The 26160-nt window shown below is 40.2% G+C and overlaps 2 protein-coding genes across 7 annotated transcripts in view; one reads left to right on the forward strand and one right to left on the reverse strand.

The window, feature by feature from the left end:
• LOC121586539 (receptor-type tyrosine-protein phosphatase U) overlaps positions 1-26160 on the reverse strand; it is a 293456-nt gene that overhangs the window by 228848 nt on the left and 38448 nt on the right. The window lies entirely within an intron of this gene.
• LOC121586540 (intelectin-like) lies at positions 15106-16524 on the forward strand. Its single transcript, XM_041903297.1, has one exon. The coding sequence runs from the start codon at positions 15124-15126 to the stop codon at positions 16111-16113; it is 990 nt and encodes a 329-aa protein (XP_041759231.1). The 5' UTR covers positions 15106-15123; the 3' UTR covers positions 16114-16524.

The raw sequence follows: 26160 nt of genomic DNA on the forward strand, positions 1-26160 counted from the left end.
CCCTGGTTGAGGGAAGGAGGTTCTCATCCAAGATTTGACGGTACATGGCCCCGTCCATCGTCCCTTTGATGCGGTGAAGTTGTCCTGTCCCCTTAGCAGAAAAACACCCCCAAAGCATAATGTTTCCACATCCATGTTTGACGGTGGGGATGGTGTTCTTGGGGTCATAGGCAGCATTCCTCCTCCTCCAACCATGGCGAGTTGAGTTGATGCCAAAGAGCTCGATTTTGGTCTCATCTGACCACAACACTTTCACCCAGTTCTTCTCTGAATCATTCAGATGTTCATTGGCAAACTTCAGACGGCCCTGTATATGTGCTTTCTTGAGCAGGGGGACCTTGCGAGCGCTGCAGGATTTCAGTTCTTCACGGCGTAGTGTGTTACCAATTGTTTTCTTGGTGACTATGGTCCCAGCTGCCTTGAGATCATTGACAAGATCCTCCCGTGTAGTTCTGGGCTGATTCCTCACCGTTCTCATGATCATTGCAACTCCACGAGGTGAGATCTTGCATGGAGCCCCAGGCCGAGGGAGATTGACAGTTATTTTGTGTTTCTTCCATTTGCGAATAATCACACCAACTGTTGTCACCTTCTCACCAAGCTGCTTGGTGATGGTCTTGTAGCCCATTCCAGCCTTGTGTAAGTCTACAATCTTGTCCCTGACATCCTTGGAGAGCTCTTTGGTCTTGGCCATGGTGGAGAATTTGGAATCTGATTGATTGATTGCTTCTGTGGACAGGTGTCTTTTATACAGGTAACAAACTGAGATTAGGAACACTCCCTTTAAGAGTGTGCTCCTAATCTCAGCTCGTTACCTGTATAAAAGACACCTGGGAGCCAGAAATCTTTCTTATTGAGAGGGGATCAAATACTTATTTCCCTCATTAAAATGCAAATCAATTTATAACATTTTTGACATGCGTTTTTCTGGATTTCTTTGATGTTATTCTGTCTCTCACTGTTCAAATAAACCTACCATTAAAATTATAGACTGATCATTTCTTTGTCAGTGGGCAAACGTACAAAATCAGCAGGGGATAAAATACTTTTTTCCCTCACTGTAGGTGCCAGACACACTGGTTTGAGTGTGTCAAGAATTGCAATGCTGCTGGGTTTTTCATGCTCAACAGTTTCCTGTGTGTATCAAGAATGGTCCACCACCCAAACGACATCCAGCCAACTTGACAACTGTGGGAAGCATTGGATTCAACATGGGCCAGCATCCCTTCGGAATGCTTTCGACACCTTGTAGAGTCCATGCCACGATGAATTGAGGCTGTTCTGAGGGCAAAAGGGGGTGCAACTCAATATTAGGAAGGTGTTCCTCATGTTTTGTCCACTCAGTTAATAAAAAAGCAAGTGCCATTTAAGGTAAATTTATTGAAACCGTAATATCAACTGTCTTAAGAAAAGGCAGTAACCTCAGCAGTGGTGCTTGCTTGTTGAAGCCAATGGCCGTGCAATGACATAGCCTTGTTTTATTAATTTAGCACACAAGACACTCTTATTTCCCGAGCCCTTATCACAGTCAAGACACCTATTTTATAGTAACAAAAAGTAATATAACAGAATAAAATATAACAGAATTTTTTTTACAAATGAAAGAAGTTGCCACTGCGAAGTGATGCGCATCTCGCTTCTGGAACAGTTATTCTCAAAGAGTGATCATTTTAAATGTCTCTATTTGGCGAGTTGAAAGAAAAACATTTCAGGGTTACAAAACAAAATGTATTATTTTCCATATACATACATTGGGTGTAATTTATTCTGCCTGTTCTTTGGAATTTCCTAAATGGATTAACAATTCCACCCGACACGGACACACACACACTTCTCATACCTAATGCCTATGCCAGATATGATATTTCTCTATGGAGATGGTTCTGAGTCACAGCATAGTGCTTTACCCTGCTGGCTAAAACATCACAAAGAAGACCATCTACACTTACCCTGCTGGCTAAAACATCACAAAGAAGACCATCTACATTTACCCTGCTAGCTAAAACATCACAGAGAAGACCATCTACATTTACCCTGCTGGCTAAAACATCACAAAGAAGACCATCTATATTTACCCTGCTGGCTAAAACATCACAAAGAAGACCATCTACATTTACCCTGCTGGCTAAAACATCACAAAGAAGACCATCTACATTTACCCTGCTGGCTAAAACATCACAAAGAAGACCATCTACATTTCCATAGCAGTTTCATACGGTCTTCCCTGTCCTCGGGGTAACCATCTTCCCTGTATTAAAATGCAGGCCCTGCCACAGTTTTCATCAGAAACTACCAGTGGCCCAGCAGACTAATATGACACTTGATTGGCTGCAGCAGTCACACACAGACAACAACAAAAACACAAAACACAAAAACACACACACAAACACGCACACAAACGCGCACACAAGCCCGCACAAACCCACATGCAAGCACACACAGTTAATTGTCCCCTGTATTCTTGACAGCCTCAATCTGCTGGATAGATTGCAGTGTCCTGATCTAGCTGATGGAAGTGAAGCTCATTCCATATCAGTGGTCTCTGTGTGTGTGTGTGTGTGTGTGTGTGTGTGTGTGTGTGTGTGTGTGTGTGTGTGTGTGTGTGTGTGTGTGTGTGTGTGTGTGTTTGTGTGTGTGTGTGTGTGTGTGTGTTTGTGTGTGGTTCTTTTATCCTCGTGGGGACCTGAAATCCCCAAAAGTCCCCATAAGATTAGTAAAACAAGGGAAATTCTCCCTCGTGGGGAAATTTACCACATCCCGACGAGGACAAAGGCTATTTTAAACATAGGGGTTAGGTTTAGGGTTAGGGTTAGAATTAGGGTTAGGCTTACAGTGTTTTCCACAAGTACACTAAATACATAAAAGTATGTGGACACCCCTTCAAATTAGTGGATTTGGCTATTTCAGCCACACCGGTTGCTGACAGGTGTATAAAATTGAGCACACTGCCATGCAATCTCCATAGACAAACATTGGCAGTAGAATAGCCTGTACTGAAGAGCTCAGTGACTTTCAATGTTTCCAACAAGTCAGTTTGTCAAATCGTCTGTCCTCGGTTGCAACACTCACTACCGAGTCCAAACTGCCTCTGGAAGCAACTTCAGCACAACAACTGTTCGTCGGGAGCTTCATGAATTGGTTCCCATGGTCAAGCAGCCGCACACAAGCCTAAGATCACCATGCGCAATGACAAGAATTGGCTGGAGTGGTGTAAAGCACGCCGCCATTGGACTCTGAAGCAGTGGAAACACGTTCTCTGGGTGATGAATCATGCTTCACCATCTGGCAGTCTGACGGACAAATCTGGGTTTGGTGGACGCCAAGAGAGTGCTACCTGCCCGAATGCATAGTGCCAACTATAAAGTTTGGTGGAGGAGGAATAATGGTCTGGGGCAGTTTTTCATGGTTCGGGCTAGACCCCTTAGTTCCAGTGAAGGGAAATCTTTCCTGATTCAGCATGACAATGCCCCCGTGCACAAAGCGAGGTCTATACAGAAATGGTTTGTCGAGATCGCTGTGGAAGAACTTGACTGGCCTGCACAGAGCCCTGACCTCAACCCGATCTAACACCTTTGGGATGAATTGGAATGCCAACTGCGAGCCAGGCCTAATCGCCCAACATCAGTGCCCGACCTCACTAATGCTCTTGTGGCTGAATGGAAGCAAGTCCTCACAGCAATGTTCCAACATCTAGTGGAAAGCCTTCCCAGAAGAGTGGAGGCTGTGAGAGCAGCAAAGGGGGCACCAACTCCATATTAATGCCCATGATTTTGGAATGAGATGTTCGACAAGCAGGTGTCCACATACTTTTGGTCATGTAGTGTACATGAAGTAGCCAGCAAAATGAAAAACTAGCCAGGCGGTTCACAGTTTTTGGCTGAAGGAGCTCTATTTTGGTGGCCTATGGTACATTCTAATGGCTTGATTCCATCTGAAATACACAGCGGAATTATTGAATACTTTATCGAGTTTACCTCCCAGATTGGAAAAATGAGTTGTGGTATTGTGTAGAAAGACATGACTTTACAATTTAAATTACAGAAAAAGTATGAATTCAGTGTATTGTTAGTTATTTTGGATATTGTCTAGGTATTGGCCTATATGATCAGGACTATTTTCTTAGAAAGAGAACATTAAACCTTTTTTTAACATTTAACCTGTCCTCTCTTGAGATTAAAGTCTTATTTACAATTTTACTGCAAGAATTGTGGCAATGATGTTTGTTCTATAAATTATGTATTTTATTAAAACAGAAAAATTAAGTAAATAGCCCACATTATCAAAAAATTATAATTCATCGTTATGTTCCAGGTTTCCGGTTTTTTTCCGTTTCTTTCAGGATAATAATTAGGCTATTGGATTTCGACTCATTGTTACCACTTACATTATGGGACGTACAAATTCATGAGCATCATGCTCTCTCCTCCTCCGTGTAAAGAAATTTGACTGCAACCAGAGATCTGTATATAATGACCAGATACTCATGTCTCCGCCCTAACAATGGGAGTTGTTGTCCCAAAGGCGGGAAGGCAGGTCACAAGTTTAAATCCAAAATAAGCCTATAGAAACACGCACATGCACGCATGTGTTTACTAGGCTTGGCCGGTATATCGTATATACCGTATACCGGGGTATTTGGAAATAGACACGGGATGGTTTTTCAATACTGTCAATACCATTGAAACTATCTCTTAGAAGTTTTTCAATACATTTGTATATTTGTAGCATTTTTTTAAGTAAATACCAGCAGTCAACTTCAAAGATTCAGATTTAGAGTGCTTAATAGTCACATACAGAGGGTTGCAGGTGTGATTGCAGGGTACAGTGAAAATCTTAGGCTCCAACATGCAGGACTAAGTTAAATAAAATAATGAAAATGGTAATAAAAAAATAAAATATACAGTGAGGGAAAAAAGTATTTGATCCCCTGCTGATTTTGTACATTTGCCCACTGACAAAGACAGTCTATAATTTTAATGGTAGGTTTATTTGAACAGAGAGAGACAGAATAACAACAACAAAAATCCAGAAAAACGCATGTCAAAAATGTTATTAATTGATTTGCATTTTAATGAGGGAAATAAGTATTTGACCCCTCTGCAAAACATGACTTAGTACTTGGTGGCAAAACCCTTGTTGGCAATCACAGAGGTCAGACATTTCTTGTAGTTGGCCACCAGGTTTGCACACATCTCAGGAGGGATTTTGTCCCACTCCTCTTTGCAGATCTTCTCCAAGTCATTAAGCTTTCGAGGCTGACGTTTGGCAACTCGAACCTTCAGCTACCTCCACAGATTTTCTATGGGATTAAGGTCTGGAGACTGGCTAGGCCACTCCAGGACCTTAATGTGCTTCTTCTTGAGCCACTCCTTTGTTGCCTTGGCCATGTGTTTTGGGTCATTGTCATGCTGGAATACCCATCCACGACCCATTTTCAATGCCCTGGTTGAGGGAAGGAGGTTCTCACCCAAGATTTGACGGTACATGGCCCCGTCCATCGTCCTTTTGATGCGGTGAAGTTGTCCTGTCCCCTTAGCAGAAAAACACCCCCAAAGCATAATGTTTCCACATCCATGTTTGACGGTGGGGATGGTGTTCTTGGGGTCATAGGCAGCATTCCTCCTCCTCCAAACACGGCGAGTTGAGTTGATGCCAAAGAGCTCGATTTTGGTCTCATCTGACCACAACACTTTCACCCAGTTCTCCTCTGAATCATTCAGATGTTCATTGGCAAACTTCAGACGGCCCTGTATATGTGCTTTCTTGAGCAGGGGGACCTTGCGGGCGCTGCAGGATTTCAGTCCTTCACGGCGTAGTGTGTTACCAATTGTTTTCTTGGTGACTATGGTCCCAGCTGCCTTGAGATCATTGACAAGATCCTCCCGTGTAGTTCTGGGCTGATTCCTCACCGTTCTCATGATAATTGCATCTCCACGAGGTGAGATCTTGCATGGAGCCCCAGGCCGAGGGAGATTGACAGTTATTTTGTGTTTCTTCCATTTGCGAATAATCGCACCAACTGTTGTCACCTTCTCACCAAGCTGCTTGGCGATGGTCTTGTAGCCCATTCCAGCCGTGTGTAAGTCTACAATCTTGTCCCTGACATCCTTGGAGAGCTCTTTGGTCTTGGCCATGGTGGAGAGTTTGGAATCTGATTGATTGATTGCTTCTGTGGACAGGTGTCTTTTATACAGGTAACAAACTGAGATTAGGAGCACTCCCTTTAAGAGTGTGCTCCTAATCTCAGTTTGTTACCTGTATAAAAGACACCTGGGAGCCAGAAATCTTTCTGATTGAGAGGGGGTCAAATACTTATTTCCCTCATTAAAATGCAAATCAATTTATAACATTTTTGACATGCGTTTTTCTTGATTCTGTTGTTGTTATTCCGTCTCTCACTGTTCAAATAAACCTACCATTAAAATTATAGACTGATAATTTCTTTGTCAGTGGGCAAACGTACAAAATCAGCAGGGGATCAAATACTTTTTTCCCTCACTGTATATAAATAGAAATAGCACTATATACACTACCAGTCAAAAGTTTGGACACACCTTCTCATTCAAGGGTTTTTCTTTATTTTTACTATTTTTTACATTGTAGAATAATAGTGAAGACATCAAAACTATGAAATAACACATATGGAATCATGCAGTAACCAAAAAAGTTCTTCAAATAGCCACCCTTTGCCTTGATGACAGCTTTGCACGCTCTTGGCATTCTCTCAACCAGCTTCATGAGGTAGTCACATGGAAGGCATTTCAATTAACTGGTGTGTCTTGTTAAAAGTTAATTTGTGGAATTTCTTTCCATCTTAATGTGTTTGAGCCAATCAGTTGTTTTGTGACAAGGTAGGGTTGGTATACATAAAGAAAAACCCTTGAATGAGTAGGTGTGTCCAAACTTTTGACTGGTACCGTATATATACTCTATATAATTTCCTGCTTCAAAGACTTTGGCTTCTATTGGTTTCCATTCACAATGTTGTTACCACAGGGATGAGGGGGTCTTTGCTCCCTGCCTGAAAAATTACTTAGGGGAAAGACTGAGCTATAGTGTTTAGTTTCTACATATCTATCTTCAGATGGCTTAACTTGTATGATATAGATAACAGGGCACTCTTACCAGACAATTGCACAACGTTAAAAACGTGGTTAAGACTTTATTTTAAGGTGCACATATTAGCCACTAATTTGTAGTTAATAGGTGGGTATACAAGCAGCTAATAAGCCTTTTATAATAAGCCTTTTATCGAGCTCCTGAGTGGCGCAGTGGTCTAAGGCACTGCATCGCAGTGCTAACTGTGCCACTAGAGATCCTGGTTCGAATCCAGGCTCTGTCGCAGCCGGCCGCGACCGGGAGACTCATGGGCGGCGCACAATTGGCCCAGCGTCGTCCAGGGTAGGGGAGGGAATGGCCGGCAGGGATGTAGCTCAGTTGATAGAGCATGGCGTTTGCAACACCAGGGTTGTGGGTTCGATTCCCATGGGGGGCCAGTATAAAAAAAAAAAAAATGTATTCACTAACTGTAAGTCGCTCTGGATAAGAGCGTCTGCTAAATGACTAAAATGTAAATGTAAATGTATAATGTTTTATTAGCCATTTATTAGTCCTTAAGTGTTTTCTTATTCAAACATTATAAGTCACGTGTTACTGGCCAATTCTTAATAACCTCATTGTTAGTCATAATAAAGACATATTATTATTTAATAAAGAGCAAGTTACACAATAAAAATACTCTTAGTAAGGTTTCTCAATGTAGAACTAATAAAAGCATAGTACCTTAAGATGTGTTCCCTATATCTAAGTGTTACCTTATTCTTATAATATTGTTATAATATTGTCCAGAAATGATCACATTGGATAGAAAGGCCACATTACATCTCCCCACACATGAGCAAAAGTGTATAATGTTCCTGAAACTAAGAATTTGAGTAGTTTCATGATGTAATACACTTCCATAGAGTATATTTAAATAAGAATGTCCACTATGTATTAGGACTTTCTGCAAGTACATGTATTTGGACAGTGACGCTAAAAAAAAATCCTTTGTATTTGTTTAGCTTATGGTTCAGTGAGGGAGAGTTTGCATATGTATTATATATGTTATATGTGTTTGTACAGGGGTTGAAAATAGCCGACACCATATCGACACGACACCTTAAGTAAACTTTTCTCTCATTTCCTGGTAACATCAATGTCACAACATTGATATGACAAAATATAATTCCCAATAAGTCCTTTATGGTCACGTGTGTCCTTAAAATGGTCATTGTGATTTAAAGATACACTAAGGACGTTTAGTCGCTAATTCTTTACATAACATTTTTACTTGAATGTTGGCTTGTATGGTGAATATGATATAATATGTATCAATGTCTTATTTCAAGAAACTACACAAATATTTTGTTTCAGGCAAACATTACATGCTTTTGCTCATGGGTGTGGGGAGGTGTGCCCCTTTCTGTCCAATCAGATCATTTCTGGACAATATTTCTGCAATAAAAAATATAGTTACACTTTAGAATAGGGAACACATTTGAAGATACTATGTCCTTAATAGTCCCACATCGAGACAGCTTACTAAGACTCTGTTTATTGTGTAACTTGCAATTTATTAAATACTAATATGTCTTTATTATGACTAACAATTAGGTTAAAAGGGATTGGCCAATATCAAATTATTTATAATGTTTGAAAAATAAAACAATTAATAAAGGCCTAATATATGGCTAATAACATATAATAAATACCTTATTAACTACTTGTATAAACACTTATAAACTTCAAATTAGTGTCTAATAAAATTAATTGTCACCAAATCTTAAGACTTTATTTTAAGGTGCACATATTAGCCACTCATTTGTAGTTTATAAGTATGTATAGAAGTAGCTAATAAGCCTTTTATAATGTTTTACTAGCCATACATTAGGCCTTAAGTGGTTTCTTATTCAAACATTATAAGTCACGTGTTACTGGCCAATTCTTAATAACCTCATTGTTAGTCATAATAAAGACATATTATTATTTAATAAAGAGCAAGTTAAACAAGAAACATACTCTTAGTAAGGTTTCTCAATGTAGAACTAATAAAAGCATAGTACCTTAAGATGTGTTCCCTATATCTAAGTGTTACCTTATTCTTATAATATTGTTATAATATTGTCCAGAAATGATCACATTGGATAGAAAGGCCACATTACATCTCCCCACACATGAGCAAAAGTGTATAATGTTCCTGAAGCTAAGAATTTGAGTAGTTTCATGATGTAATACACTTCCATAGAGTATATTTAAATAAGAATGTCCACTATGTATTAGGACTTTCTGCAAGTACATGTATTTGGACAGTGACGCAAAAAAAAAATCCTTTGTATTTGTTTAGCTTATGGTTCAGTGAGGGAGAGTTTGCATATGTATTATATATGTTATATGTGTTCGTACAGGGGTTGAAAATAGCCGACACCATATCGACACGACACCTTAAGTAATCTTTTCTCTCATTTCCTGGTAACATCAACATCACAACATTGATATGACAAAATATAATTCCCAATAAGTCCTTTATGGTCACGTGTGTCCTTAAAATGGTCATTGTGATTTAAAGATACACTAAGGACGTTTAGTCGCTAATTCTTTACATAACATTTTTACTTGAATGTTGGCTTGTATGGTGAATATGATATAATATGTATCAATGTCTTATTTCAAGAAACTACACAAATATTTTGTTTCAGGCAAACATTACATGCTTTTGCTCATGGGTGTGGGGAGGTGTGCCCCTTTCTGTCCAATCAGATCATTTCTGGACAATATTTCTGCAATAAAAAATATAGTTACACTTTAGAATAGGGAACACATTTGAAGATACTATGTCCTTAATAGTCCCACGTTGAGACAGCTTACTAAGACTCTGTTTATTGTGTAACTTGCAATTTATTAAATACTAATATGTCTTTATTATGACTAACAATTAGGTTAAAAGGGATTGGCCAACATCAAATTATTTATAATGTTTGAAAAAGAAAACAATTAATAAAGGCCTAATATATGGCTAATAACATATAATAAATACCTTATTAACTACTTGTATAAACACTTATAAACTTAAAATTAGTGTCTAATAAAATTAATTGTCACCAAATCTTAAGACTTTATTTTAAGGTGCACATATTAGCCACTCATTTGTAGTTTATAAGTATGTATAGAAGTAGCTAATAAGCATTTTATAATGTTTTACTAGCCATACATTAGGCCTTAAGTGGTTTCTTATTCAAATATTATAAGTCACGTGTTACTGGCCAATTCTTAATAACCTCATTGTTAGTCATAATAAAGACATATTATTATTTAATAAAGAGCAAGTTACACAATAAAAATACTCTTAGTAAGGTTTCTCAATGTAGAACTAATAAAAGCATAGTACCTTAAGATGTGTTCCCTATATCTAAGTGTTACCTTATTCTTATAATATTGTTATAATATTGTCCAGAAATGATCACATTGGATAGAAAGGCCACATTACATCTCCCCCACACATGAGCAAAAGTGTATAATGTTCCTGAAGCTAAGAATTTGAGTAGTTTCATGATGTAATACACTTCCATAGAGTATATTTAAATAAGAATGTCCACTATGTATTAGGACTTTCTGCAAGTACATGTATTTGGACAGTGACGCAAAAAAAAATCCTTTGTATTTGTTTAGCTTATGGTTCAGTGAGGGAGAGTTTGCATATGTATTATATATGTTATATGTGTTCGTACAGGGGTTGAAAATAGCCGACACCATATCGACACGACACCTTAAGTAATCTTTTCTCTCATTTCCTGGTAACATCAACATCACAACATTGATATGACAAAATATAATTCCCAATAAGTCCTTTATGGTCACGTGTGTCCTTAAAATGGTCATTGTGATTTAAAGATACACTAAGGACGTTTAGTCGCTAATTCTTTACATAACATTTTTACTTGAATGTTGGCTTGTATGGTGAATATGATATAATATGTATCAATGTCTTATTTCAAGAAACTACACAAATATTTTGTTTCAGGCAAACATTACATGCTTTTGCTCATGGGTGTGGGGAGGTGTGCCCCTTTCTGTCCAATCAGATCATTTCTGGACAATATTTCTGCAATAAAAAATATAGTTACACTTTAGAATAGGGAACACATTTGAAGATACTATGTCCTTAATAGTCCCACATCGAGACAGCTTACTAAGACTCTGTTTATTGTGTAACTTGCAATTTATTAAATACTAATATGTCTTTATTATGACTAACAATTAGGTTAAAAGGGATTGGCCAATATCAAATTATTTATAATGTTTGAAAAATAAAACAATTAATAAAGGCCTAATATATGGCTAATAACATATAATAAATACCTTATTAACTACTTGTATAAACACTTATAAACTTCAAATTAGTGTCTAATAAAATTAATTGTCACCAAATCTTAAGACTTTATTTTAAGGTGCACATATTAGCCACTCATTTGTAGTTTATAAGTATGTATAGAAGTAGCTAATAAGCCTTTTATAATGTTTTACTAGCCATACATTAGGCCTTAAGTGGTTTCTTATTCAAATATTATAAGTCACGTGTTACTGGCCAATTCTTAATAACCTCATTGTTAGTCATAATAAAGACATTAGTATTTAATAAAGAGCAAGTTAAACAAGAAACATACTCTTAGTAAGGTTTCTCAATGTAGAACTAATAAAAGCATAGTACCTTAAGATGTGTTCCCTATATTTAAGTGTTACCTTATTCTTACTTGCAGAAATATTGTCCAGAAATGACCACATTGGAAAGAAAGGGGCACATCACATCTCCCCACACATGAGCAAAAACATATAATTTTCCTGAAAGGAAGAATTTTTGTAGAATGTTTGCCGTCTATTAGGACTTGCTGCAAGTAATTTATATGTATTTGGAAAGTGACGATAAAAAAGAATGTGTATTTCTTTAGTCTATGGTTCAGTGAAGGAGTGTTTGCATTTGATTAGTCTATGTATTTGTTTAGCCTATGGTTCAGTGAGGGAGAGTATTATATATGTTCTATGTGTTTGTAGAGGGGTTGAGAATAGCGGTCACCGTATAGACACGACACCTTCAGTAAACTTTTCTCTAATTTCCTGACAAGATATGATTCTCAATTAGTCCTTTATGGTCACGTATGTCCTTAAAGTTGTCATTGTGATTTAAAGATACACTTTGGACGTTTAGTTGCTAAATGTTTTACATAAAATGTTGACTTGAATGTTGGCTTGTATGGCGTATATGATATAATATTAATCAATGTCTTATTTCATTAAACTACACAAATCTTTTGTTTGAGGCAAACATTACATGCTTTTGCTCATGGGTGTGGGGCGGTGTGCCCCTTTCTGTCCAATGAGGTCATTTCTGGACAATATTTCTTCAGTAAAAATATGGTTACACTTTAGAATAGGGTACACATTTTCAGGTACTATGTCCTTATCAGTCCCACTTTGAGACAGCTTACTAAGAGCCTGTTTATTGTGTAACTTGCTCTCTATTAAATACAAATATGTGACTGACTGCCTTGATTCGGTCTTATGTAGCAACATTTGAAATTGTGTTTTTTTACATTGGATAAAAGCAGAGACAGAGCTACAAAATGATATATCATACACTGCATTTAAGGGAACAATGGGAAAGTAATTATGCTTTGAAAGTTGATAAATTTGTAATCTCACTTTTGAGAAAATGGCCTTTGAATGTTTTGGTACATACAGAAGAGCTCTTCTTTGTCTACACCTATTCAGCATCTTTCACACCCCCTTAAGCTTTAGCCCCACCCATCAAATTTCGCTTTCGGAGCGTTCAGAGCGCACACTTGACACTCTGGCCGATGAGTAGGGTTGATCCGAGCGTTCTGACCTCACAACAGCAGTCAAGCACCCAAGCTAACTGGCTAACATTGGCTAGCTTGCTAGCTACTTCCAGACACAAAATTGGGATTATGGTTCATTGTTTACGTTTGGATAATATGAAAACAGCCTAACCAGCGCCCCACTGACCATTTTACTCGCCCTAGCAGAGCTAGTTAGGCTGTTTTTCTCTGTTATCCAGAGCATTGGTGACTGTAACTGTGCTGCTGCCAACAATTTCATTACGCTTTTTTGCTGACGTTTACTGACACCGGCCATATTCAACGGGTGTTGTGCATTCGTAAATTCATCAGTTATTCTGCGCTCTTTTGTTAAAACATGTAGCTAGCTAGCTAGCTAGCTAGGTAAACAATTAACCTAGCTAGGTAAACAACGTGTCAAATTATACATGTAACTTTAGCTAGCAAGCCAGCCAGCTAACGTTAGCTAGCTAGTTAAACAATTAACCATAATCCCAACTCATGACTTTACTACCCTGCATGAATCTGCAGGTAGCTAACCAACCAGGTTCAATGTTAGCAAGCAAATGGCTCTGTGTTTCTCCCATTCTTCTCTGCAAATCCTCTCAAGCTCTGTCAGGTTGGATGGTGAGCGTCGCTGCACAGCTATTTTCAGGTCTCTCCAGAGATGTTCGATCGGGTTCAAGTCCGGGCTCTGGCTGTGCCACTCAAGGACATTCAGAGACTTGTCCCGAAGCCACTCATTCATTATCTTGGCTGTGTGCTTAGGTTCCTTGTCCTGTTGGAAGGTGAACCTTCGCCCCAGTCTGAGGTCCTGAGAGCTCTGGAGCAGGTTTTCATCAAAGATCTCTCTTTACTTTACTCCGTTCATATTTCCCTCAATCCTGAGTAGTCTCCCAGTCCCTGCCGCTGAAAAACATCCCCACAGCATGATGCTGCCACCACCATGCTTCTCCGTAAGGATGGTGCCAGGTTTCCTCCAAACGTGACGCTTGGCATTCATGCCAAAGAGTTCAATCTTGGTTTCATCAGACCAGAGAATCTTGTTTCTCATGGTCTGAGTCCTTTAGGTGCCTTTTGGCAAATTCCAAGCGGGTTATCATGTGCCTTTTACTGAGGAGTGGCTTCCGTCTGGCCACTCTCCCATAAAGGCCTGATTTGTGGAGTGCTGCAGAGATGGTTGTCCTTCTGGAAGGTTCTCCCCTCTCCACAGAGTAACTCTGGAGTTTTGTCAGAGTGACCATCGGTTTCTTGGTCACCTCCCTGACCAAGGCGCTTCTCCCCCGATTGCTCAGTTTGGCCAGGCGGCCAGCTCAAGGAAGAGTCTTGGTGGTTCCAAACTTCTTCCATTTAAGAATGACGGAGGCCACTGTTTTCTTGGGGACCTTCAATGCTGCAGACATTTTTTGGTACCCTTCCCCAGATCTGTGTCTCGACACAATCCTGTCTCGAAGCTCTACGGACAATTCTTTCCACCTCATGGCTTGGTTTTTGCTCTGACATGCACTGTCAACTGTGGGACCTTATATAGACAGGTGTGTGCCTTTCCAAATCATGTCCAATCAATTTGAATTTTCCACAGGTGGACTCCAATCAAGTTGTAGAAACATCTCAAGGATGATCAATGTAAACAGGATGCATCTGAGCTCAATTTCGAGTCTCATAGCAAAGGGTCTGAATACTTATGCAAATAAGGTATTTCGGTTTTTATTATTAATAAATGTGCAAAAATGTCTAGAAATATGTTTTCGCTTTGTCATTATGGGGTATTGTGTGTAGATTGATGAAATTATTTATTGTATTTAATCCATTTTAGAATAAGGCTGTAATGCAACAAAATCAGGAAAAAGTCAAGTTGTCTGAATACATTCCCAATGCACTGTATATGTGCTAATATGTGCATCTTAAAATAGATTGTCACCTAAATATTTGATTTAGTTGACATACCCATGTATGAAGATTAAACAAATGGGCTCCTGCCTACATGCTATTTTAATATGGGCTGTCCTTCACCTAAATGATCACTTCAGTGTTTCTTAATCTTTGTACACAAGGTGTGCAAAGATCCTTTCGACATGAGTGCACATGACCACATTTGCCAGGTGTCATTGTTAAAAGCACATGTGCTTTATCAAACATTGATATTGGAGCATTGCCAAGGACTTAACATATATAAGTACCTCAAGGATGCAAACGTTCAACAGATCCTCACTGAAACCTCACTACAACAGACATGATGTACCAGGCTTTTCTGCTGACGATCCCGCTACTGATGGCATTTCAGACGTCATCCATAAACACTTCACCGCTTGATCCTGTAAAGAAGATTGGACCGACAAGTGCTCCAAAAGTTGCCAAAGTTGATGAGATAAGAAATAGGGCTCAGTTCATTGCTAGAAGCTGCAAGGAAGTTAAAAACGTATATGGTCAATCTGAGAATGGTCTGTACTACTTGACCACAGCTACTGGGGTGGTGTACCAGACCTTCTGCGACATGACCACAGCGGGCGGCGGCTGGACTCTGGTGGCAAGCGTGCACGAGGACAACATATACGGGAAATGCACGGTGGGTGATCGTTGGACCAGCCAGCAGGGCAACAACGCCAACTGGCCACAAGGGGAAGGCAACTGGGCCAACAGGAAGACCTTCGGAACAGTGGAGGGAGCCACGGATGACGACTTCAAGAATCCTGGCTACTACGACATCGTAGCAGAAGACATGTCAGTCTGGCACGTTCCCAACAACACTCCGGTCAACCATTGGAAACTGGCTGCCATCATGCGCTACCACACTGACAGGCGCTTCCTCCATCTGTACGGGGGAAACCTGTACAACCTCTTCCACCGCTACCCGGTCGAGTACAACGTTGGGGCACACCTGGCCGACAATGGACCCTCCATTCCCATAGTGTATGACCACGGGGACAAAGAGTCCACCAAAATGTTCTACGGCCCTTACTCTGGAGGGGAGATTGAGGGAGGCTTCATCAGTTTCAGAGCCATAAACCATGAACGGGCGGCCACAGCCATCTGCTCTGGGGTCAAACCCAAAAGCGGTAATGTTGAACACTACTGTATTGGAGGCGGTGGGTTTTTCCCTGAGGGTAACCCTCTTCAGTGTGGGGATTTCACTGGCTTTGCCTGGAATGGCTATGGGACCCATATAGGCTTTAGTGTATCAAAACAGATGCTTGAGTCAGCGGTGTTACTCTTTTACCGCTAATTCACCATGCATTTACTTTTCTTTGATTTTATGATAGATTGATTTTTGGGTAAAACAATTCGTACAGTTTGAAATTAAAAGTACATTTAAAAGTACTTTTGGTAATACCTTTGATATTTTTTCTCTAATAATCCATTACTATAAAGAAACATCATAAAGCAATAACCATTCCATCCATCATAAAAATATTTGCATCTCATACAATCATTAAATGCTTATAGCAATAGTGGCAAACATTATTATGTCATGTAAGGCTCTTAACTGAATTACTGTAAGATTACTGTAAACCACTTTGTGGCACCTGTTGTCTTGGGGTGATGGGGGTTGGAAATTCAGTGTATGGATTGTGTGTGCTTTTTAAAACTTTCTTCCTGTAATAATGTAACAATAAAGTACATTTGAGAGCATCAAATGAGCCTACCGTACTTTTTCATTGTAATCTTTCTTACTTATTTTTTTGGTGGGTGTGGGGCGGGGAGGTTAAGATGAACTTGACAAGCTCTGACGTCCTTGGAAAGGAAAACTAGGAAATCCTTTGGTTTACTTGTCCCGATGTGATACCATGGACAATTGGACATTTAACCAAGTTGCAAGATTTATGAATGGCAAAGGGATATTGGTGATTGACATTATTCAGTCAGTCCGACACCTTTTATAAACTAGTCAACACTTGCTGTTCAGTTGTCAAATCAGTAAATAGCCTACTTGGCGCCACGACTACGCGTGGCTGGCTATGTGAAACACGTGAAAGAAAATTAATGCATAAGAAAACAACAATTAGGCTACTGGATTTCGACCCACTTACAAGGGACGTGCTATTTCACAAGCATCATGCTCTCTCCTCCTCCGTGTAAAGAAATTAGACTGAAAAAGAGAAATGCATATAATGTCTCCACCCTAACAATCGGAGTTGTTGTCCCAAAGGCGGGAAGGCAGGCGACAAGTTTAGGTCCAAAATAAGCCCATAGAAATGCATTGGGCTTATTTTGGACAGATTCTGGCGAGAGTGAAACCTCTCGCTTCGCCTCTTCCTCTCTGCTGCGTTTCCCTGTCATTGATCGCTTTGTGACTGACAGGCGCCTATCCTATCAATAGATTGCTAGAAGATGAATATCGTTCATTCTAGCGGGAGAGGGCTCGACGGACTAGCGAATTTAAACTTTTAAATGAAAAGCAGCCTAGTCAATATGAAGTGGAAAATTATTAGCCGAAAGCCGGCGCTAATGGAAAACACTGGGGTTAGGGTTAGGTTTAGGGAAAATAGGATTTTTAATGGAAACCAATTTTAGGTCCCCCACGAGGATAGAAAAACAAGTGTGTGTGTGTGTGTGTGTGTGTGTGTGTATATGTGTGTGTGTGTGTACTAGGCTTGGGCAGTATACCATATATACCATATACCGGGGTATTTGGAAATAGCCACAGGATGGTTTTTCAATGCTGTCAAAACCGTTGAAACTATTTCTTTGAAGTTTTCAATACATTTTAATATTTGTAGCTATTTTTTAAGTAAATACCTGCAGTCAACTTCAGAGATTCACATTCAGAGTGTTTAATAGTCATTGTACAATGTTGCAGGTGTGATTGCAGGGTACAGTGAAAATCTTAGGCACCAAGCTCCAACAAGTTATATAAAATAATGAAAATGGTAATAAAATAAAATAAATGAAATATAACTATATACATCATCACCGTAGCAGTGATGAATAAATAAATGTCCATTGGGGTGGAGGCAATGCGTTAGGAGTTAAAGCAGATCACGTTCTACCTTTCACCTGTCACATTATTTAACATTTTGACACTTACGTAGTTCCGCAGAACAGTTGAGCCAGTCAGGTGTTTGTTTGTAAATAGCACAACGGGAGAAAGCGAGAGCAGGTGAGTCCAGCTGTGTATTGACAGGGGTCGCGTTTTATATTGAAAGTCAGCAGTGTTTTTTTACTTCAATAGAGTGATCAGGGACGTGCAACTATAGTTTTCCTTCACAGAAAATACATTACTGCAACACATTTGGCAGAAAATAGCTTCATTGTTTTATCAGATGACAACAGAAGTGCAACGCTATTTGGCTGGCAGCAACACATGTAAATGAGCTTACAATGAAAAAACAAGGTATTTTTTGCTAAAACGATGCATGGCCATCATATTTCTAATGTTTAGGCCTATCATAGAAAAAATGTAGCCAGCTACATTTCCTAATGTTTTGCCTAAGTTCATCTTGCATTTTACCGGAGAAAATTAGGCTGGCTACACTGAGAAAAGTACCAGAGAAAAGTAGCTACACATCAGTCAGAGTGCTGTCTGCTGATAGAATGCCTGTTTGTGAATTCTCATCCGAGTTTAGAAGTGCAACTGAAGCCCAAAATTAGTCTGATGCCGAGCAGAAATTACAGTAAGAAGCTTTTTAGATATTCATTTAAAAAGCGCAGCAAGATATGCGTGAAAAATTCAGAATTCTAAGTTAACACCACCCCTAACTTTAACTTGCTATCTAAGTAAGTAGCTGAATTAATAAGGTGACGGAGCATCATGTGACCCGTTTTAGGAAGCTAGGCATACAGTATGTCGCACGTCAATACTTCACAGAGAGGTATTTGAACATTTTTTAAAATCAAAATGCGTTTTTGGCCAGAAATGCCTTCTGGAACATGTGAACTGTCATGTGCCTTAACAAACATGTATGCCATCTTCAAATACAAATGAAATTGTTAAATTACGAGCCTAGTTGGTTTAGCCACGGAAAAAGACAGGAACCTTCCCGCTAGCCATAATTGGCTGAGATAATGGATGGGCTGGACATGCCGAGAGATGAGTTTGGATTGGTCTGCCATGTAGCATGCTTCTGTCTATAAAATAAGATGTGTAGATAATCCTTACTCAGTGGGAAAAAGTTGTGATGGACTACTTTCTGCACACGGTCAGCGTGAACCGGAGTGACTTGACAACGCGGGCCAAACAAGCTGTACAAACAAAACGAAAACAACAAGACGTCTTACTTAGTTAATGGGTTTCCAGTCTGCTGTGAAGCATTCATCAATGTATACGGGTAAGATTCTAGCTACATTTTCAGATAATATACGTTTCTAATTTTGTCAGAAAGTCATTTTCATTGCATGTTAAAACGTACTGTTAGCTAGCTAGCGAACGTTAGCTTGCTGGCTCGCTAGCTAACATTACGTGTATGATCTGTGTAGTAACTTTATTCGTATCATAGAAATCCAGTTATAGCCTAATGTTAGCTAGCTAGCTAACGTTGAACCTAGATGGTTAGATTTAGCTACCTGCAGATTCATACTACAGCTTTTCATGCATGGTGGCTAGCTATGACAATCCGTTTATATTGCTAGTAGTATGGGTTGGGATAATGGTTCATTGTTTAGCTAGCTAGCTAGGTACATGTCTGAACAAAAGACTCCACTTCACCAGATAATTACATTGCCCATAAAGATAGCCAAGTGTGTCTGGGGGTGATTATGGCCATATATTGTATTTCATGAACATGTGTACATGTCTAGACAATACTGACTGGGGGTTGGTTATATAATTTATTTCACATGACCCATCAATTTAGACAAGTGTGTCTGGGGTGATTAGGCCATCTATTTTATTTCATGAACATGTGTACATGTCTAGACAATAGTGACCCATCCACTTAGCTAGATGTGGCTGGGGGGTGGTTATAGCATTTATTTCATGACCCATCAATTTAGACAAGTGTGTCTGGGTAAGCATCATCTAATAATTATAAAATATTTATACAATATTTGTATCTGGATAGGACACTTTCTATATGCAAGTAACCATTTCACTGTACGGTTTACACCTTCTGTATCCTGTGCATGTGACGAACAAATTTTGATTTTATTTGATATAGTGTATTTACCAGAGACGGTAAGGTGAGGAACTACATGACCTGCACTAGTCAGATTAGGATATAGGCGAAGGACTAGATAAAGTGTATTTTTACTTGGAGTTTTTCCTCATTGTAGGCTACTACTTTCACCACTTTTAGTCTTGAAATCTTTGGTTGTTTACTACACTACCGTACTGTTTAGCACATGGCCTCACATATGAATCCTTAAGAGATGTGTGGCTAAGGCTTAAGAGGTTATGAATGATGCTGAATAGGTGTAGACAAAGAAGAGCTCTCCAGTAGGTGTACCAAACAATCAAGGGCTTTTTTTCTCAAAAGTGGGGTTACAAGTTTAGCAACTTTCATAGCTTAATTACTTTCCCAAAGGTTCCTCAACTACAGTGTATGATATACCATTTTGTAGCTCTGAGTCTCTACATTCATTTATTTTGGTTTGCACTCGTTAGCATATTTAGTTAGCAGGTTGAGAGAAGAATTGTATGACGATATGAAAATCTGGATACCGCACAACCCTAGTGTGTACACATAATACGTATTCCATATCACACATCTCAGGCCGTAAGGGCAAAATGGCAGCGAGACGGCAGTGGCTTCTTTTCTTTTTTAAATCACAATGGCTCATGAAATACTCATCGGAAACCGTCAGCGACGTGATCAAGGGACCAGAAAGGTTATTTGAGGGAAAGGAGAAAGAGAGGAGACCCCTAGGGGACCTGTCCCCCCCTCCTGTCACCCTGTCACACTACTGTCCCCTTGCCGTCCTCATGTCTCCCCACTCACACAGAGAAACACATGGCGCACAGCGTCACAAGCCCTCAATTAATCGATTTCAGCACTTGGCCAATGTGACCTACAGTGGGGAAAGAAAGTATTTAGTCAGCCACCAATTGTGCAAGTTCTCCCACTTAAAAAGATGAGAGAGGCCTGTAATTTTCATCATAGGTACACGTCAACTATGACAGACAAATTGAGAAAAAAAAATACAGAAAATCACATTGTAGGATTTTTAATGAATTTATTTGCAAATTATGGTGGAAAATAAGTATTTGGTCACCTACAAACAAGCAAGATTTCTGGCTCTCACAGACCTGTAACTTATTGTTTAAGAGGCTCCTCTGTCCCCCACACGTTACCTGTATTAATGGCACCTGTTTGAACTTGTTATCAGTATAAAAGACACCTGTCCACAACCTCAAACAGTCACACTCCAAACTCCACTATGGCCAAGACCAAAGAACTGTCAAAGGACACCAGAAACAAAATTGTAGACCTGCACCAGGCTGGGAAGACTGAATCTGCAATAGGTAAGCAGCTTGGTTTGAAGAAATCAACTGTGGGAGCAATTATTAGGAAATGGAAGACATACAAGACCACTGATAATCTCCCCTCGATCTGGGGCTCCACGCAAGATCTCACCCTGTGGGGTCAAAATGATCACAAGAACGGTGAGCAAAAATCCCAGAACAACACGGGGGGACCTAGTGAATGTCCTGCAGAGAGCTGGGACCAAAGTAACAAAGCCTACCATCAGTAACACACTATGCCGCCAGGGACTCAAATCCTGCAGTGCAAGACGTGTCCCCCTGCTTAAGCCAGTACATGTCCAGGCCCTTCTGAAGTTTGCTAGAGTGCATTTGGATTATCCAGAAGAGGATTGGGAGAATGTCATATGGTCAGATGAAACCAAAATAGAACTTTTTGGTAAAACCTCAACTTGTCGTGTTTGGAGGACAAAGAATGCTGAGTTGCATCCAAAGAACACCATACCTACTGTGGAGCATGGGGGTGGAAACATCATGCTTTGGGGCTGTTTTTCTGCAAAGGGACCAGGACGACTGATCCGTGTAAAGGAAAGAATGAATGGGGCCATGTATCGTGAGATTTTTTAGTGAAAACCTCCTTCCATCAGCAAGGGCATTGAAGATGAAACGTGGCTGGGTCTTTCAGCATGACAATGATCTCAGACACACCGCCCGGGAAACGAAGGAGTGGCTTCGTAAGAAGCATTTCAAGGTCCTGGAGTGGCCTAGCCAGTCTCCAGATCTCAACCCCATAGAAAATCTTTGGAGGGGAGTTGAAAGTCTGTGTTGCCCAGCGACAGCCCCAAAACATCACTGCTCTAGAGGAGATCTGCATGGAGGAATGGGCCAAAATACCAGCAACAGTGTGTGAAAACCTTGTGAAGACTTACAGAAAACGTTTGACCTGTGTCATTGCCAACAAAGGGTATATAACAAAGTATTGAGAAACTTTTGTTATTGACCAAATACTTATTTTCCACCATCATTTGCAAATAAATTCATTAAAAATCCTACAATGTGATTTTCTGGATTTTTTTTCCTCATTTTGTCTGTCATAGTTGACGTGTACCTATGATGAAAATTACAGGCCTCTCTCATCTTTTTAAGTGGGAGAACTTGCACAATTGGTGGCTGACTAAATACTTTTTTCCCCCACTGTATACCTGTCTTATACAGTTCTTGGAGGGGTGTGTGTGTGTGTGTGTGTGTGTGTGTGTGTGTGTGTGTGTGTGTGTGTGTGTGTGTGTGTGTGTGTGTGTGTGTGTGTGTGTGTGTGTGTGTGTGTGTGTGTGTCTATGTGTGTATATGTGTGTGGGTGTGTGCATGTTTGCTGTGTACTTGGATGCCATCAGCCACACGCTCAATTTATGGATGTCCTTTGGGGTTCACTGTGCCTGTGTGTGGTGAAGCTCTAGGGTGGAGGTGGAAAATTATCAATTTAACATTCAGGAGTAAAGGCAGTTATTCAGCCATACTCTGAGTTGCTTTACAGGTCAATCACGCTCTGTTCTACTTGTATTTTGTAGTTCTCTGGCAGTGTGGATTGTTGGGAGGTAGAGCAAGAATGCATTTTTAGAAGAGGTGTAACCTACTTTTCAGCTTCACTCCAATAAACACAAAACATGGAGAATAGCACAGCACTATAATATCTAGTGCATTCGGAAAGTATTCAGACCCCTTCACTTTTTGCAAATTTTGTTACGTTACACCCTTATTCTAAAATGGATTAAATTATTTTTTCCCCCTCATCAATCTGCAAACAATACCTCATAATGACAAAACAGAAACAGGTTTCTAGAAATATAACATTTAGATAAGTATTCAGACCCTTTACTCAGTACTTTGAAGAAGCACTTTTGGAAGCGATTACAGCCTTGAGTCTTCTTGGGTATGACGCTACAAGCTTGGCACAAATGTATTTGGGGAGTTTCTCCTATTCTTCTGTGCAGATCCTCTCAAGCTCTGTCAGGTTGGATGTGGAGCGTCGCTGCACAGCTATTTTCAGGTCTCTCCAGAGATGTTTGATTGCAAAGGGTCTGAATACTTATGTAAATAAGGTATTTCTATTTTTAATTTGTAAAAAATGTACAGTTGAAATCGGAAGTTTACATACACTTTAGCCAAATACATTTAAACTTATTTTTTACAATTCCTGACATTTAATCCTTGTAAAAATTCGCTGTCTTACGTCAGTTAGGATCACCACTTTATTTTAAGAATGTGAAATGTCTGAATAATTGTATAGAGAATGATTTATTTCAGCTTTTATTTCTTTCATCACATTCCCAGTGGGTCAGAAGTTTACATACACTCAATGAGTATCTGGTAGCATTGCCTTTAAATTGTTTAACTTGGGTCAAACGTTTCAGGTAACCTTCCACAAGCTTCCCACAATAAGTTGGGTGAATTTTGGCCCATTCCTCCTGACAGAGCTGGTGTAACTGAGTCAGGTTTGTAGGCCTCCTTGCTAGCACACACTTTTTCAGTTCTGCCCATATATTTTCTATAGGATTGAGGTCAGGGCTTTGTGATGGCCACTCCAATACCTTGACTTTGTTGTCCTTAAGCCATTTTGCAACAACTTTGGAAGTATGCTTGGGGACATTGTCTATTTGGAAGACCCATTTGCGACCAAGCTTTAACTTCCTGAGATGTTGATTCAATATATCCACATCATTTTCCTTCCTCATGATGCCATCTATTTTGTGAAGTGCACCAATCCCTCCTGCAGCAAAGCACCCCCGTGCTTCACGGTTGGGATGGTGTTCTTCGGCTTGCAAGCCACACCCTTTTCCTCCAAACATAACGATGGTCATTATGGCCAAACAGTTCTATTTTTGTTTCATCAGACCAGAGGACATTTCTCCAAAAAGTACGATATTTGTCCCCATGTGCACTTGCAAACAGTAGTCTGGCTTTTTTATGGCGGTTTTGGAGTAGTGGCTTCTTCCTTGCTGAGCGCCTTTCAGGTTATGTCAATATAGGACTCGTTTTACTGTGGATATACAGTGGGGAGAACAAGTATTTGATACACTGCCGATTTTGCAGGTTTTCCTACTTACAAAGCATGTAGAGGTCTGTAATTTTTTATCATAGGTACACTTCAACTGTGAGAGACGGAATCTAAAACAAAAATCCTGAAAATCACATTGTATGATTTTTAAGTAATTCATTTGCATTTTATTGCATGACATAAGTATTTGATCACCTACCAACCAGTAAGAATTCCGGCTCTCACAGACCTGTTAGTTTTTCTTTAAGAAGCCCTCCTGTTCTCCACTCATTACCTGTATTAACTGCACCTGTTTGAACTCGTTACCTGTATAAAAGACACCTGTCCACACACTCAGTCAAACACACTCTAACCTCTCCACAATGGCCAAGACCAGAGATCTGTGTAAGGACATTAGGGATAAAATGGTAGACCTGCACAAGGCTGGGATGGGCTACAGGACAATAGGCAAGCAGCTTGGTGAGAAGGCAACAACTGTTGGCGCATCTGTAGCTCGTTGCCGCGCCACTTAGCTTATGCATAATTATTAGAAAATGGAAGAAGTTCAAGATGACGGTCAATCACCCTCGGTCTGGGGCTCCATGCAAGATCTCACCTTGTGGTGCATCAATGATCATGAGGAATATGAGGGATCAGCCCAGAACTACACGGCAGGACCTGGTCAATGACCTGAAGAGAGCTGGGACCACAGTCTCAAAGAAAACCATTAGTAACACACTACGCCGTCATGGATTACAATCCTGCAGAGCACGCAAGGTCCCCCTGCTCAAGCCAGTGCATGTCCAGGCCCGTCTGAAGTTTGCCAATGACCATCTGGATGATCCAGTTGAGGAATGGGAGAAGATCATGTGGTCTGATGAGACAAAAATAGAGCTTTTTGGTCTAAACTCCACTCGCCGTGTTTGGAGGAAGAAGGATGAATACAACCCAAAGAACACCATCCCAACCGTGAAGCATGGAGGTGGAAACATCATTCTTTGGGGATGCTTTTCTGCAAAGGGGACAGGACGACTGCACCGTATTGAGGGGAGGATGGATGGGGCCATGTATCGCGAGATCTTGGCCAACAACCTCCTTCCCTCAGTAAGACCATTGAAGATGGGTCGTGGTTGGGTCTTCCAGCATGACAACGACCCGAAACATACAGCCAGGGCAAGTAAGGAGTGGCTCCGTAAGAAGAATCTCAAGGTCCTGGAGTGGCATAGCCAGTCTCCAGACCTGAACGCAATAGAAAATCTTTGGAGGGAGCTGAAAGTCCGTATTGCCCAGCGACAGACCCGAAACCTGAAGGATCTGGAGAAGGTCTGTATGGAGGAGTGGGCCAAAATCCGTTGTTGCCTTCTCACCAAGCTGCTTGCCTATTGTCCTGTAGCCCATCCCAGCCTTGTGCAGGTCTACCATTTTATCCCTAATGTCCTTACACAGATCTCTGGTCTTGGCCATTGTGGAGAGGTTAGAGTGTGTTTGACTGAGTGTGTGGACAGGTGTCTTTTATACAGGTAACGAGTTCAAACAGGTGCAGTTAATACAGGTAATGAGTGGAGAACAGGAGGGCTTCTTAAAGAAAAACTAACAGGTCTGTGAGAGCCGGAATTCCTACTGGTTGGTAGGTGATCAAATACTTATGTCATGCAATAAAATGCAAATGAATTACTTAAAAATCATACAATGTGATTTTCTGGATTTTTGTTTTAGATTCCGTCTCTCACAGTTGAAGTGTACCTATGATAAAAGTTACAGACCTCTACATGCTTTGTAAGTAGGAAAACTTGCAAAATTGGCAGTGTATCAAATACTTGTTCTCCCCACTGTAGATACTTTTGTACCTGTTTCCTCCAGCATCTTCACAAGGTCCTTTGCTC

This window comes from Coregonus clupeaformis, chromosome 17, assembly GCF_020615455.1.
Source record: "Coregonus clupeaformis isolate EN_2021a chromosome 17, ASM2061545v1, whole genome shotgun sequence".
In the NCBI taxonomy this organism is placed as follows: domain Eukaryota; kingdom Metazoa; phylum Chordata; class Actinopteri; order Salmoniformes; family Salmonidae; genus Coregonus; species Coregonus clupeaformis.